Below are 15595 nucleotides of genomic sequence, written 5' to 3' on the forward strand. Positions count from 1 at the left end.
TCATAATGATGCCGTCTTCAGTCTCACCTTCCCAAATTTCTCTTAGGAAGACAGTGATCTGCCAACCTGACTGGCACCCTTTCTCACAAAGTTTGAGTGCTATCACCAGTCTTTCTGATAAGGCGATTAAGCTCAGCAAGATGCATGAGGGTCTAACTCCTAAAAAAAAAAAAAGTTAAAAAAATTGGAACATAAGTTCCAACCCCCTCCTCCCTTACGATTTGTAAAATCATAAAATCATGCTCGGTCTCACACTGGTGCCCACATGGGATGCCAGCACTGCAGGCGGCGGTTTTACCAGTTACACCACAGCATCAGCCCAAGAAAAGTCTCTTTCAGGCAACAGGATATGGAATGCTGTTGTCCCAACTGGCAGCTTAACCTGCTGTGTCACAAAGCCAGGCCTGGCTTTTTACTGTTGATAATTATATCCCCAGCACCTAGCATGATGTCTGGAATAAAGCAGTCATTTAACACGTATTTATTAAATGAACGCAAAAACTGGGGCCAGCGCTGTGGCACAGTGGGTTAAGCCTCCGCCTGTTCAAGTGCCAGTTGCTCCACTTCCAACCCTGCTAATGAGCCTGGGGAAGCAGTAGAGCATGGCCCAGGTCCTTGGGCCCCTGCACCCCTGTGGGAGACCCAGAAGAAGCTCCTGGCTCCTGGCTTCAGACCAGCCCAGCCTCGGCCGCCGCGGCCATTTGGGGAGTGAACCCTCGGAGGGAAGACCGCTCTGTAACTCTGCCTTTCAGATAAATCAGTGAATCTTAAACACACACACACACACACTCGTCACAGCTGGTTGTACTCTCTGCCTGCAGCTCCCTGCGCGGACGGACGTAGGCACGGCCAGTGCACTGCTGAAAGGACAAGACCGGGTGACACCTCCTCCGGGTTTCGCTTCTGAGACTCAGGAAAGCGAGTCAGTGCGTGAGGACCAGGATTTTTAACGAGGAAAAGGGGCAGAAGACTCCAGGTAAGAAACTAAGTGCCGTACCAGGAGACGCTTGTTAGCATGTTAGAACTGTGTACGTATAAGGGGTCATGTCTCAAAACCAACTGCGAGCCCAGCGGCGGCACGCCTGCGCAGAGCGGCTCCCACGGCTGGCCCCGGGCTCGGGCCATGACGTGCGCGACGTCGCCGCGGAGCATCCCGGGAGCCAGCGTCCTGCGCACCGGCGTGTGGGGCGGGGCTGTGTCGGCGCGGCCGGAAGTGGTCTCTGAAGCTTCGGCTTGTGGGCGTGAGAGGCTGGCGCCTGGGAAGCCTGGCCGCTCGGATCTCCCTCGTCGGGTCTGGCGACGGTCCCAGCACTTCCGGACCCGGGGTCGGAGTGTGTGCTTCACCACGCGGGAGGGAGGGAAAGCTAGGTATCACCATGGTTACTGCCGGGCCGCGGGGCGCGTGACGTCATCGTGGTTGCGTCGCGTGACGTGGCCCCGGCGGGAGGAAGCCGGGGCGTCCTGGAAGGGGCCCCTCGCGTCCTCCTCGCGGGCGGTCCTGACCGGTCCTTCCTAGGGCTTTGTTCTTTTGTTCCGGCCCCGCCCTGCCCCGTCCGCCCACCTGCAAGCGTCCACGCCCGGCAACAGGTGCGTGCAGCGGCGTCCGAGCCCGCGGGGTCCCCGGCCGTCTGCGAGCTCCTGGGTCGGTGTCCAGGGCGCGCACCGAGCGCTTTTGGCGCTGGAGGCGGAACTGTGTGTCCTGTGTGGCGGGCACCCCACGTGCCTGTCTGGGGCTCTCCCGGACACTTCTGTGGAGCGGGGAGCCTCGCGTGTCGCCCGCCTGACGCCCGGCTTGTGTTCTAGGGCAGCCGGCCTCCGCGCTGCGAGAGGAGCTGGGCGGCTGACCCTCGGCCTGGGAGGACGCCGCAGAGGAGCGGGATGAGCGGAGATGGAAGGTAGCGGGGGAGGACGGCGCGCGGGTCCCGCCGCGGGGAGGCTGGGGGGCGGCCCCTGCGCCCCGAGTGTCCCTGAGCCTCACGACTTCAGCAGTGACCACCTGGAGGTCGGGAGGACTCTGGGGAACCACCGCGTCAGTGCGGGCGTTAGTTCTGAAATGCCCTTGGCAGGTGGCCAAGCCTGTGCCACAGCGCGTGTGGCGTTGAACTCGCCATTTTGCGTGCGGACAGCCCCGTGGCTGCCTTTGGTTCTTTATGCGGCACAGCAGTGCCTATTCCTGTAACTTCCGCGTTGAGCTCAGCTCTCAGTTCCCCAAAGGAAGGGACCGTTGCTGCCGCTCAGAGTCCGGCACTCAGCTGTCAGAACCGCTGAGAGTTCTCTGCGACTTCCTTGCGCTGTGGAACGCTTCTTTGAGGACTTTCCTGCTTGCCGTCGTTTGGCTTTTATGAAAAACAGTTATTCGTCAGGCAGAGAGACGCAGAGGGGCGGACAGCCTGATCTCCCGCCCACTGGTTCACTCCCAGATGCCTACAACGACTGGGGTTAGGCCAGGGAGCCGGAACTCAGGCCGGGTCTCCCACCTGCTGCCTCCCAGGGTGCACGGTAGCAGGAGCTGGAGCTGGGTCAGGCCAGGGGTTGAGCCTGACACTCTGATGTGGGTTGCTGGTGTCCTAAGCTTTGTCCCAACCACTAGGCCGACCCTTCTCAGCATTTTCTAAAACTAAACGCATTCTTTAGATGTGCTTTGAAAAATGCCAGTAAGTGGGAGGTCCCATTTCTTTTGGATATTAGTTTTGCTGTTTGGCATCAGATTGCATTGTCTTTCTTTCTTATTTGGAAGGCAGAGTTACAGAGAGGCAGAGAGAAAGGTCTTCCATGTGCTGGTTCACTCCCCAGATGGTCGCAACGGCCAGAGCTGTGCTGATCTGAAGCCATAGCAGAGAGCTGGATCGGCAGTGGAGAGCAGTAGGGACTCAAACTGGTGCCCCTATGGGATGCTGGCACTGCAGGCGGTGGCTTTACCTGCTACGCCACAGCTCCGCCGCCCCTCCCCTCCCGCATTTTCTTAAAAAAATCAGCAACCAAATACAGTGAACCCTGGGTCTTTATATTTATATATATATATATAAAAGATGTAAACTTCAGTGAACTATATTTTTGCCATTCTTGTATGATGGAATTGTTATTATTTTTTAAGATATATTTATTTGAAAAGCAGAGCTACAATAGAGAGGGAGAGAAAAGTATTCCTCCTGCTAGTTCACTCTCCAGATGGCCAGAATGTCAGGGGCTGGGCCAGACAATAGCCAGGAGCCTGGAGCTTCTTCCAGGTCTCCTATGTGGGTGCAGGGGCCAAGCAATTGAGCCATCCTCTGCTTCTTTCCCAGGTGCATTAGCAGGGAGCTGGGTAGGAAATGGAGCAGCAGGATATCCTTAATGTCAGGATTTCACGTTTATGCTTGTCTTGGCAAAGTGTTCCAGTGCATCAAAATAATTCTAATTTAGTTAGGCAGTGTTTGAATTGTCATTTCAACTTTTCATTAGCAAAGTTGGTTAGCATTCCTTCTGTTTGTTCCTACATGTCAGGTCAGAACGGAGCCCTGTGACATGTCACTATAGACTTCCTTCTGCAGTGTTGTCGTTTCTGCATCATTTGTTTTCAGATTTATTTATTGGAAAGACAGCAACAGAGAGAGACACAGAGAGATCTTTTGTCTGCTGGTTCACTTCCCAATTATCTGCAACAGCTAGAGCTGGGCCAGGCCTAAGTCTAAGTCAGGAGCCAGGAACTGCATCTGGGTCTCCACAGGTGGCAGGGGCCCAAGTTCCTGCCTTCTCTGGAGCATTAGCAGGAAGCTTCATCAGAAGCAGAGCAGCTGACATGGGATGCTTGCTGTGCCCTTGTTGTGTGGTTTCGTTTTGAAGACTTATTTATTTGAAAGAGTTACGTATAGAGAGAAAGAGAGACAGATCTTCCATCTGTTCACTCCCCAAATGGCCACAATGGCTGGGGCTAGGCCAGGCCGAAGCCAGAAGTCAGGAGCTCCCTCCGGGTCTCTCACGTGGATGCAGGGGCCCAAGCACTTGGGCCATCTTCCACTGATTTCCCAAGCACATTACCAGAGAGCTGGATCAGAGGTGGAATAGTGGGGTCTTGAAGGGCCATCCACATGGGATGCCAGCACCGTAGGCTGTGGCTTAACCCACTGCTCCACAGCACTGGTGCCTCCCCTCTGCATTCTTTCAAGTGTGGCTACACAGTCAGGTTTGCTTTAACCTATTGTGCAGTCCATTTTCTTGTATTTATTAAAAATATTGTCATTGGAAGTCTTAGCATTCATATTCATTTTGTTTTGTGCCTATATTTGTCCGTAATTTTTTGCCCCTCATGTATTTATATAATGTTCTTTTAAATTCTAAGTTCCTCAAAATTAAATTGGCCAAAACAAGGGTGGGTGTTTGGCACAGCATTGAGACGCCACTGGGGACACTGGCAAACCCATCTCAAAGTGCCTGAGTCTGCATCCTGACTCCACTTCTGGTCCAGCTTCTTGTTAATGCACACCCTGGGAGGCAGCAGGTGATGGCCCAAGTGCGTGAGTCCCTGCCACCCAAGTGAGAGACCTGGATTGAGTTCCAGGCTCCTGTCTTTGAAATGGCCCAGCTGCATCTGTTGCCAGAGGGTAGAAGAGCTCTTTCCCCTTTCTGTCTGTTTCTGTCTCTGGCTCTCTGCCTTTGAAATAAAATGAAAGTAAATAAAGTTTAATAGTAAAGTTTATTTTTAAAAATTGGCCAAAATGATTTCATTAGATCCTTTTTTGTGAGATTTTTTATGCTTGTGTAGTTAGGATTCCCTGGCCTGAGCTACTGTCTCTTGCAATCGTCATATTTGTGACACGTGACTAAGTGCGGGTACACAGTTGGTTCCTGTCACTGTCATGGTTATTGATTCTGTTGATATCTGTTTCTTGGAATCAGAAACATCGTACCTGAGACTTTTCTCGTGACTGTTTTCCTGAAGTCTTGAGTGCTTGTCTGTCCATGTATAACATTTCCTCCCACTATTAAAAACTAAAGTAATATTTTCATTTTTTTCCTCTCAAGGTTTCTGTTACAAAACTGTTTTTTGTTACTGGTCAAAATTAAGTTGAGAATAATAGTTCCTTTTATCGCTTCCTCTACTTTCTGAGGCATGGCACTGTTAAGATAAATCAAGAATTTCTTAATTAACAAAATAATTTCTTGATTAACACATTTTTTGAAAATTTAAAGATTTATTTAAGGCCAGCGCCGCAGCTCAATAGGTTAATCCTCTGCCTTGTGGCGCCGGATTCTGTCCCGGTTGCCCCTCTTCCAGGCCAGCCCTCTGCTATGGCCCGGGAGTGCAGTGGAGGATGGCCCAAGTGCTTGGGCCCTGCACCCCATGGGAGACCAGGAGAAGCACCTGACTCCTGGCTTCAGATCAGCGCGATGCGCCGGCCACAGCGCACCGGCCGCGGCGGCCATTGGAGGGTGAACCAACAGCAAAAGGAAGACCTTTCTCTCTGTCTGTCTCTCTCTCACTGTCCACTCTGCCTGAAGATTTATTTATTTATTTGAAAGGCAGAGTTACAGAGAGAGGGACAGAGAAAGAGAGAGATCTTCTAGCTGCTGGTTCACTGCCCAGATGACTGCAACAGCCAGGTCTGGGCCAGGCCGAAGCCAGGAGCTTTATCTGGGTCTCCCCGAAGAAGTGGGTGGCAGGAGCCCAAACACTTGGGCCATTTTCCCATGATTTTCCTAGGCCATTAGCAGGATCAGAAATGGAGCAGCCGGGACTTGAACCATGCCTATGTGGGATGCTGGCATCGCAGGCTGTGGCTTTACCTGTTTTACTGCAACACTGACCCCTCAATACGTTTTTTATAAAATAAAACTTCCATACTTACCCAGACATTGCCACCACAATAACCACAGCTTTCCTCCATACCTCCCACCCCACCTACTTCCCTGAGCTGCTGTTTTTTTTTTTATCTCTGCCCTTTTTGATTTAGTAATGGTTTCCATCATATTCAATACCCAGGATTATTGCATACAGTTATCCTGTTATCTGTTTCTTTGAGGTCAATCTGAGTAAATTGTACCCTGCTCTCTTAAAACTAAGGCTTAGGTCTCTGGAGTCTGAACATGGGGACTAAATTCAGATTGCACTGGTCTACCCTGATATTAGTATCCCAAAGACAGTGTCCTGGTACCTTAATAGATCCCCTGGAACGATAGGCCCTGCGCATTGCAGAGTTCTGTTCTGTTATTGTTCACGTTGTTCAGGATCCTGCATTTGTTGCGTGTGTCTGGCTTGCTTTGCTCAGCATTATATGTATGAGATGCATTCAGCTTATAGATTAGCAGCTCTTCTGCCTGTATTTTGGAGTATTTTTCCATTGTATGAATATATCATGATTTGTTTGTGTTTTCTTTTTAAAACATTTTTAAAAATTCATTTTCATTTTATTTGAAAGGCAGGCAGAAAGAGATCTTCCGTGCACTGGTTCATTCCTCAAATGCTGCAACAGCCAAAGCTGAGCCAGGCCAAAGCCAGGACACCTGTCTGGTCTCTCTTGGGCGGCGGGGACCCAAGTATTGGAACCATCAACTGCCGCCTCCATGGTGCACATTAGCAGGAGGTTGGATGTGAAGCAGAGTCGCTGGGAATCAAACCAGGCGCTCCAGTCTGGGATGCAAGCGTCCCAGAGAGCAACTTGACTGCTGCACCATGTTCCCACCTTTATATAGTCTGCTTTTAAAAACTCTTGAGTTATTTCCCATGGGGATATTTTAAATAAATATACAGTGAACATTTTTGAACAGGTTTTTGGTGCACATAGCATTCCGTGTATGGGAGTGGAGTTGGCTGAGTCACAAGGTAGACATATTTGGCTCTAGTATATATCACTTAACAGGTTTCCTAAGTGATTGATAATTTTACAGTCCACTGCATTATACAAAAGTCCCAGTCCCTCTGTTTTCTTGGCAACTATTAGTATTGACCATGTCTGTTCAATTTTAGCCATTCTGATGGGTGAGTAGCATAAGCAGTGTGTCTCATCGTGATATTCAGTTTGCATTGATAGCAGAGTTTTCAGATGGCCTACAGAGACTTTCAGAAAGCAGTCTGATTAATTTTTAAAATTTTATATTAAGCAGAATAGGCAGCAGAAATATTTTGCCCCACATGGCGAGGTCCTTAGGTTGAGATGTATGATCCATATAACTCATTGAGTATCTGGGGGAAACTGAGTTTAGAGCAAGGTCTTGCCTCTTGCACCTGTTGAGCAGGCTGTGCGAGGCAATGACGTAGGTTGTTGATTTCAGGTAGAAAAGTGGATTGCGGGGGCAGCTGTGTTGACAGCATTCAGTGTGGCTTCTTCCTCCCTAGACCTGTCCTCTCCAGACCCTGCCCTTCTCCAGCGAGGACGAACTCCACTCCTGCCAGCCAGCGTCCGGGTGAGTTGAGATTTCCTGCAGTGCTATTTGTCCCCAGGCTTAGAGTGTGTATTTTCTTACCCTGGGCTGTTCATTCGAAAGCCAGTGTTGTTAGTTTGTTCTGAGCGCCCATCTGCCCATGGCCTCCTCACAGTCCTGCTGATGCAACCGTCACTCACCTCTGGGTTAGCCCCTAACTGTACCCCCAACAACGTGAGAAACATGACCCTTGACTGGAGTAGAGTGAGATGACTGCTGGAGAACATGCCGGGTAAGTACAAGGAAGGTGGAATGAACACTGTGAACTGCAGGTAGTCTGGAGGGGTTGGAGTTTGTGCTGCCTCACAAAGAACTGGCACCAATGAGGTGTGGGGCGGATTCTAGGTACGGAGGAGTTGGGAGGCAGACGTGTCACAGGATTCAGAAAATGGAGAGGGGGAGGTGTTTGCAAAGTGGCAATCACATGGCTGGAATATGAAAGAGTGAGTGGTAAGAAGTTGAAGGCTCTGTTCTGTAGGCTTTTGTGAACCATCAGTGGATTTAATAGAGGAAAAGTGACCTCGTAATGTTGCAGAAAAACCGATAACTGAGGACTTAGAAAAGGCAATGGTGGCTCCATGAGCTGTGATTGACCTCACTCTCTTCTTCAGTCAGGCTCCTCGTTATTGGACTCTGCTCTCCCCATTTACCTCCTGCCCCACAACTTAATCTTCTTCTTTTTTTAAAAAAATTTTATTTATTTACTTGAGAGGTAGAGTTACAGAGATAGGCAGAGACAGAGAGAGAAAGTCTTCCATCTGTTGGTTCACTCCCCAGATGGCCTCAACAGCCATAGCTGATCCGAAGCCAGGAGCCAGGAGCTTGTTCTGGGTCTCCCACGCGGGTACAGGGGCTCAAACACTTGAGCCATCTTCCACTGCTTTCCCAGGTTACAGCAGAGAGCTGGATCAGAAGAGGAGCAGCCAGGACACAAACCGGCGCCCATATGGGATGCTGGCACCACAGGCGGAGGCTTAGCCCACTACACACATCTCCAGTCCCACAACTTAATCCTCTTATGAAATTCTCCTAACTTCAGCTCAGTTATATTTTCAGAACTGTACTGTAACAGTAGATTGCACAATAGATTTAAAGTATATATTTGGTAGGTTTTGGCCTGTGTACATTCATGAAACCGTCACCACCAAGATATTGGACATATTCATGTCAAGAGAACATTCCATTTCCATGTGTGACTTGAGGTCCTTTTAAATTCATTGAAATTTGCGTTTTTTGCCAAGAATATTGCCCATCATCATAAGTGATGAGTGAGCAACCTTGAAAGAATGTATATTTTATCATTTTATACCACTTTATAAATAGTATAAGAACCATATAATGTGCTGCCAATTCTGCCCTCCGAGTTTGCAGCTGTTGTTGCCATATGTTTCTCTTATATCCCATAGAACAATGTTTTCATTTAAGCAGTCAAATATCTATGAAAAATTTACTAAGAAAAAAATGTATATATTTACCCACTTAGTTACCACTTTGGGTGTCTTTTATTAAATCAGTTGATTTTTGTCTTCATTGTGGGTTGTATTTTCCTGCGGCCTACATAATTTTGATTGAATGCCACACACTGAATTTTATCTTACTGAGTTCCATGTATGTTTATATTTTGATAGACTGTTCCTAAGCCTTATTCTGGGAATAGATTACTAGAAACAATGTGTTCTTTCCAGGCCTTTTGATATTTTTTAGGGTGGACGTTTGGATGCTGGCATCCTAGATCAGAACGCCTGGGTTCAAGGGCTGGCTTTGGCTCTTAATTCCAGCTTTCACTTATGTGCACCATGGAAGGTGGCAGGTGATGTCTCAAGTACTGGGGTCCTTTGCAGTCACGTGGGAGACCTGAATGGAGTTCCCTGCTCCCAGTTTTGGCCTGGCCCAACCTCAGCAACTGTGGGCACTCGGGGAGTGTTGTTGCTTTTAGATTTGTTTATTTATTTTACATTTATCTGTAAGATAGAGTTGCAAACAGAAGGGGAGATGGAAAGAGAAATCTTCCATCCGCCAGCTCACTCAAATGTCCTCAACATCCAGGCCTGGGCCAGGACTACACTAGGAACCAGGAGCTCCATCTGGGTCTCCCACGTGGTTGCACCTTGGACCATTGGCTGCCTTTCCAGGCACATTAGCAGGGAGCTGGGTTGGAAGTGGAGCAGCCAGAACCCAAACTGGCACTCATATGGGATGTCTGTGTTTTAGATGGTGGCTTAGCCTGCTGTGCCACAATGCTGGATCCAGCCCCTCCCCCATTTTAATTACTTTATCTTTAGGTGTAATTTGAAATGTAGGGAAAATCCCACCCTCCATTTTTTAAAAAAGATCTTTGACTCTTCTTGCACATTGGATGTGGTGGGGAAAATATTACTGATGGTAGTTTTGCTGTGCATTTTTGACACATCTTAGGGCACAGTTGACAGTGATGATGAAGAACGATGGCCAGTGTTGACTGAGCACTTTCTGTTTGCTTCGTTTGATTCTGCAGTGACCCGATGTGTGAGCTGCTTGTTGTATAGTCATTTTCAGATGAGGACACGCGGAGACCATTGCTCAGAACTGGCAGCCTGCATCATCTGTCAGGCTTGCTGACCTTGCCCCTTCCTAGGTGAATGCAGTTGAGCAGAAATGCATTTGGTGTTTCAGGAATCTGTGACCTTCAAGGACGTGATAGTGGACTTTACTCAAGAAGAATGGAAGCAGCTGGATCCTGTACAGAGAGATTTATTCAGGGATGTGACGCTGGAAAATTATACACACCTGGTGTCTATAGGTAAGGCTGAGCTCACAGGGCTAACTAACACCAAGCCTCTTGCTTGTGCCTCCATGTGTCTTAAGTGTTGGAATCAACGTTTGTAAATGCTGAATATTTTAAAAATTATTTCTACCCTCTCTTGGGAAGCAGAGGAACAAAGTAATAATTTTTCTGAACCCAGAGCAGTTCCCGAGTTCTGTCGGGAATTTGGGACATTTCCTCTAAGTTTAACACGGATGCGGTGCTTCTGCCTATTGCAGACAGGGTCCATTGTTTTCTCTCCATGAGCAGGACTCCAAGTTTCCAAACCTGATGTGATTTCCCAGCTGGAGCAAGGGACAGAGCCATGGATGGTGGAGCCAGGCCGTCCAGCTGGTCCCTGTGGAGGTAAGCAATGAATGACAGCAGAGGAATATGCCGAGTGCTAGCTGTCCACTGACACTGTTTGTATCTGAAGTGTACCTGGGTGGTTTGTCTTTGAAGTGTGAGCTGTGGAGAAACAGGAACTGTCTTCTGAACTCTGACGCTGGGTCACGTCGTCACTGTCTCAGTGCCTGTTCTATTTCTGCACTTTCAGAGGAGGTACCCTTCCTGGCTGCCCTCTGCTTCAGGACTTGGTCTCACAATTCTGACCTGCTTTTCAGCCCTTCATTTCTCTGTTTTGAATCTGCAGCTTCCTTCATACCGAGGTAGCACTACAAATACCCCTTGAGATGGGGTTGTATCCAGAGAAGTCCATTGTAAGTTGAAAACAGTAATTTGAAAATGCATTTCAGACACGTCTTTCTCACAGCGCAGCTTAGCAACACAGTGCACTGAAGTGTGACGTGCCCACAGGGCTGATGGGGAGCGGTGGCTGTTGCTGTGGTCAGCATCGGGGGGAGTGTCCTGCGTGTTCCAGCCTAGGAAGAGATGCACGTGAAGTATGCTGTAGAATGCTAATTGCTTTTGCACCATTGTAAATTAGAACCATCGTAAGCCATGGACCATCCGTGTTAATCTTTCTAATCACCATCTGCTTATCTCTCCTTCCTAGTCACACACAGCAGGAGAGCTGCACACCTGCCACCTCCTTTCTCAATATCCTGTGAAGCGTCAGATACCACTTTATCAAACTCTCTCTGAACCTCTTAATGACTTTCTTCTAAGTCATCAGTTTCCAAAGTGCACAAAGTGTCAGATCCTGGGAAAGTTTAAAATATGTCGTAACTCTAGGTACGGGATACATCTCCACTTCCAGAGTTAAGGTGCTGGTGGTTTCTTTTTTATGGGGAAGAATATGTTTTCTGTGTTCCAAATTGGGAAATGATGTATTAGCTAACATTTTATCAGGCCTTGGGATTAGTCCCCATCATTTTCCTCTTCCTCTCTGTTGCTGTCCTTGCCAGGCTGTGTTGGAGGCCTGACGCGTGTGGAATGGTGATGTGTAACACTGACTGGCGCGTGTTCTATCTACCTTGCATGGTTGTCAGCCCTCTCGACTACCTGTCCATGCACAGGGTGGGGCACACTGCTTGGTTCCCAGAGACCATGTGAAGTAAGCAGGATTGCTGTCACAGGAGGGCTGCTGGTGTTCAGTCTGGCCCTCGCAGCTTCTCCGGGTCTTCGTTCTTTGCCTGTCCGTGATACTCGGCAGTTCTCTGCTTGGGCAACTGAGTCGCGGCCTTCATCTCCACCCGGGGTTGGAGATCAGCCACCCCATGTGCCGTCGACTCAGCAGCATCAGGCTCCAAAGTCTGCATGTCCGTCACCCTGATGTACTTGCAGGAGAGATTCTGTACAGCCATCTGCTGTACAGACACATCTCTCTCGAAGTCATTTCTAGTGATGAAAACACATTCCTTAAATGGCTGTTCTGAAAGCCCGTGTTTTGTGATCCTGTCCCCACGGAGAAGCTCTGCTGTGAGAGTGCCTGTGCCGTGCCACGCCCAGGTGCCAGGTGTGGAGGGCACGGTGTGCGACCCCAGGGTTCTCCTCACTGCCTGTGCCTGCAGCAGTGCTGATGGCGATGGCGAGCAGGCTCACAGCATGGGAGAGACGTGGAGCCCTGTGGGATGTGTGGCAGCGCCCTCACCAGGGGAGTTCTAGATACAACCTGCCGGCCCTGCCTGCCTGTTGCCTTCCTGTGGTCTGTCTGGGCAGCACTGCTTCCTGATGGTGTGCTTTGCTGTTTCAGTTTCTTCGGTGTGTCTGCTGATTAACTGCTTTCCTCGCCCCAGTACCCTGAATGCTCTCGAGGGTCTTCCCGCTCCTCTCTGGTTCCGCACGTTCTTCCAGTGGCTTCAGTTTTTCTCTTCCTTCTTTGAGCTCAGTTTCCTGTCCTACATTTAAACATCCTAGTTACTCTGCATTTGCCACTCCTGCAAGATGTTATAGTCCAGTCCTCCAGTTCTTTTTCTGATTTTGATTAACTGCTGGGCCAAATGCCCACCCCATACTCATTTTAAAAATTAATCTCCCTACATGTAGCTACCTCCGTCATTGCTTCTTAGAGATTATCTGTGAAATTGAACTAGATATTCTCTTGCCATTTTAATGTGTTCTGTAGTGTTTTCCTCAGCTCCTTCTAGTTTCTCCCAGATTAATAGGGCTGTATATTTGAAAACTGCCAGAATTTCCTGAGGGCTTTACAAATTTCCGTTTCATTAAGTCAGTCCCACAACAGCAGTTTTCTTTTTCTCTATTCAGAGAAGACTGGCATTCTCTTTTTTCTTTCAGACTTGCAGATACAACTTGAAAATAGTGTGTCAGCCCCCGCACCAGACATTCCTGAAGAACCATCTCCACACACAGTAGTGGGAAAACACAGCCCATGGAGCTCCAGCCTCGTGGGAACTGTGGGGTCAGAAGGCAGCCTCGAGAGGCAGCGGGCAGCCCCACTGGCAGTGCCCAGGGAGGTGACGGAATCGAGCAGGGGGAGCGGACCTGCGCATAAAGGATCTGATACACATGTCAGTGAGGGTTCAGGTGTTGGAACACGACAAGAGATAACTCCACAACAGACATCTGCCAAAACCGGTGTCAAACAGAATTCACATCCAGTTAAAAAAGAGAAATCTATTAAGTGCAATGAATGTGGTAAAGCTTTTAGTTATTGTTCAGCTCTTATTCGCCATCAGAGAACACATACTGGAGAAAAACCCTACAAGTGTAATGAATGTGAAAAAGCCTTCAGCCGGAGCGAAAACCTGATAAACCATCAAAGGATTCACACTGGAGACAAACCGTATAAATGCGATCAGTGTGGGAAAGGCTTCATTGAGGGACCGTCTCTGACGCAGCATCAGAGGATTCACACTGGAGAAAAGCCCTACAAGTGTGATGAGTGTGGGAAAGCCTTCAGTCAGAGGACTCACCTCGTTCAGCACCAGAGGATTCACACCGGCGAGAAGCCATACACTTGTAATGACTGCGGGAAAGCATTTAGCCAGAGAGGACACTTCATGGAACACCAGAAAATTCACACAGGAGAAAAACCTTTTAAGTGTGATGAATGTGATAAAACCTTCACCAGGAGCACACACCTTACTCAGCATCAGAAAATTCACACGGGAGAGAAAACCTATAAATGCAATGAGTGTGGGAAGGCTTTCAACGGGCCTTCGACTTTCATCCGTCATCACATGATTCACACCGGGGAAAAGCCTTACGAATGTAATGAATGTGGAAAAGCCTTTAGCCAGCACTCCAACCTCACTCAACATCAAAAAACACATACTGGGGAGAAACCCTATGACTGTGCCGAGTGTGGAAAATCCTTTAGTTACTGGTCATCCCTCGCCCAGCATCTGAAAATTCATACGGGAGAAAAACCTTACAAATGCAATGAGTGTGGGAAGGCCTTCAGCTACTGCTCATCCCTCACTCAGCATCGAAGAATTCACACCCGGGAAAAGCCCTTTGAATGCAGTGAATGTGGGAAGGCGTTCAGTTACCTCTCCAACCTGAACCAGCATCAGAAAACTCACACCCAGGAGAAAGCCTTTGAGTGTAAGGAGTGTGGGAAAGCCTTCATTCGGAGTTCCTCTCTCGCTAAGCATGAAAGGATTCATACTGGAGAGAAGCCTTACCAATGTCACGAATGTGGGAAAACCTTCAGCTATGGCTCCTCCCTCATTCAGCACAGGAAAATCCATACCGGAGAGAGACCTTACAAGTGTAACGAGTGCGGGAAAGCCTTCAACCAGAACATACACCTTACGCAGCATAAGAGAATTCACACAGGAGCAAAGCCTTATGAGTGTGCCAAGTGTGGTAAGGCCTTTCGACACTGTTCGTCTCTTGCTCAACATCAGAAAACTCACACAGAAGAAAAGCCCTACCAGTGCAATAAATGTGAGAAGACGTTTAGCCAGAGCTCTCACCTGACTCAGCACCAGCGAACTCACACTGGGGAGAAGCCCTACAAGTGCAGTGAGTGTGACAAGGCCTTCAGCCGAAGCACTCACCTGACGGAGCATCAGAACAGCCACACTGGAGAGAAGCCCTACAACTGTCCTGAATGCAGGAAGACTTTCAGCCAGAGCACGTACCTCATTCAGCATCAGAGGGTTCACTCGGGGGAGAAGCCTTTCGGCTGTAACGACTGTGGGAAGGCATTCAGATACCGCTCTGCTCTCAACAAACATCAGAGGCTGCACCCTGGCATATGATGGTGCTGGGCATTGTCAGTGTCCGGGCTGTTTGCTGTGGATATCAAGAAGCAGAGTGGATTGGGAAACTGCTTAAAACATTTTAACTTTACTGCCATGCTGTGAGGTAGAAAATACCTTACCAGAACTAATGGTATTAACAATTTTGTGACATTGAGAAACTTAACTAAGTTACATTTCACTTTCCTCTGTGAAGTGAAAGATTTGCAGAGGATTTCAAATTGCAGAGTTATGCGTGGAGTTTATAATGAGTTTTGTATGTTCATAGTGTATTCCTGAGTAGATTTACATTGTCAGCATTTTATTGTTGCATCTGGAGTGTGTGGGATGCACGCTTCACCAGTAGAAGCCGTCTGCTTCCAGCGCTAGGCTGTGCTCCTGTACACTTAAGTTCTTTAAGTCACGGTTCCTAATAAAAGGAAATTGACTATAAAACACCCTCAAATTAATAATCCAGTTCATCTTGTAACCTAACTCAGTATTCATATTAAAATGTCCTGTTTCCTCTTCGAGTATTTTTTTTTTAAGATTATTTATTTGAAAGAGTTAGAGAGTGAGAGACCTTCCCCTGGTTCATTCCCCAAATGGCCACAATAGCTAGGGCGGGGCCAGGCCACAGCCAGGAGCCAGGAGCTTCCTCCAGATCTCTCACAGGGGTGAAGGGGCCCAAGCACTTGGGCCATCTTCCACTGCTCTCCCAGGTACATCAGCAGGGAGCCGGATTGGAAGTGGAGCAGCTGGGACTCAGACCTGCGCCCATATGGATGCTGGCATTGCAGGTGGT

General features: G+C 48.6%; 1 protein-coding gene and 1 long non-coding RNA gene across 10 annotated transcripts in view; both read left to right on the top strand.

The window, feature by feature from the left end:
• The window catches only part of LOC103345140 (uncharacterized), a 297246-nt gene that overhangs the window by 81121 nt on the left and 200530 nt on the right, over positions 1–15595 (top strand). The gene's annotated exons all lie outside the window — the stretch shown is intronic.
• ZNF184 (zinc finger protein 184) lies at positions 1142–15246 on the top strand. 9 transcript variants are annotated; one of them, XM_008248472.5, is made up of 6 exons: positions 1142–1587; positions 1809–1895; positions 7313–7380; positions 10051–10177; positions 10451–10546; positions 12878–15246. In XM_008248472.5, the coding sequence occupies exons 2-6, from the start codon at positions 1889–1891 to the stop codon at positions 14809–14811; spliced, it is 2232 nt and encodes a 743-aa protein (XP_008246694.2). In that variant the 5' UTR covers positions 1142–1587; positions 1809–1888; the 3' UTR covers positions 14812–15246. The 9 variants fall into 9 exon arrangements, with proteins under 9 accessions (XP_008246694.2, XP_008246693.2, XP_051690638.2 ...); XM_008248471.5 differs by having other exon boundaries at positions 1142–1368; positions 1804–1895; XM_051834678.3 differs by having other exon boundaries at positions 1142–1368.

Source organism: Oryctolagus cuniculus, chromosome 5 (genome assembly GCF_051225735.1).
Source record: "Oryctolagus cuniculus isolate XC-2025 breed Fujian yellow rabbit chromosome 5, ASM5122573v1, whole genome shotgun sequence".
Taxonomy (NCBI): Eukaryota; Metazoa; Chordata; class Mammalia; order Lagomorpha; family Leporidae; genus Oryctolagus; species Oryctolagus cuniculus.

Excerpts from the sequence above, each read along its gene's own strand:
- ZNF184 (XM_008248472.5), top strand. Across the intron at positions 7,381-10,050 it reads TCCTGCCAGCCAGCGTCCGG|GAATCTGTGACCTTCAAGGA; the intron begins GTGAGTTGAGAT and ends TTGGTGTTTCAG. Across the intron at positions 10,547-12,877 it reads TCCAGCTGGTCCCTGTGGAG|ACTTGCAGATACAACTTGAA; the intron begins GTAAGCAATGAA and ends TTTTTCTTTCAG.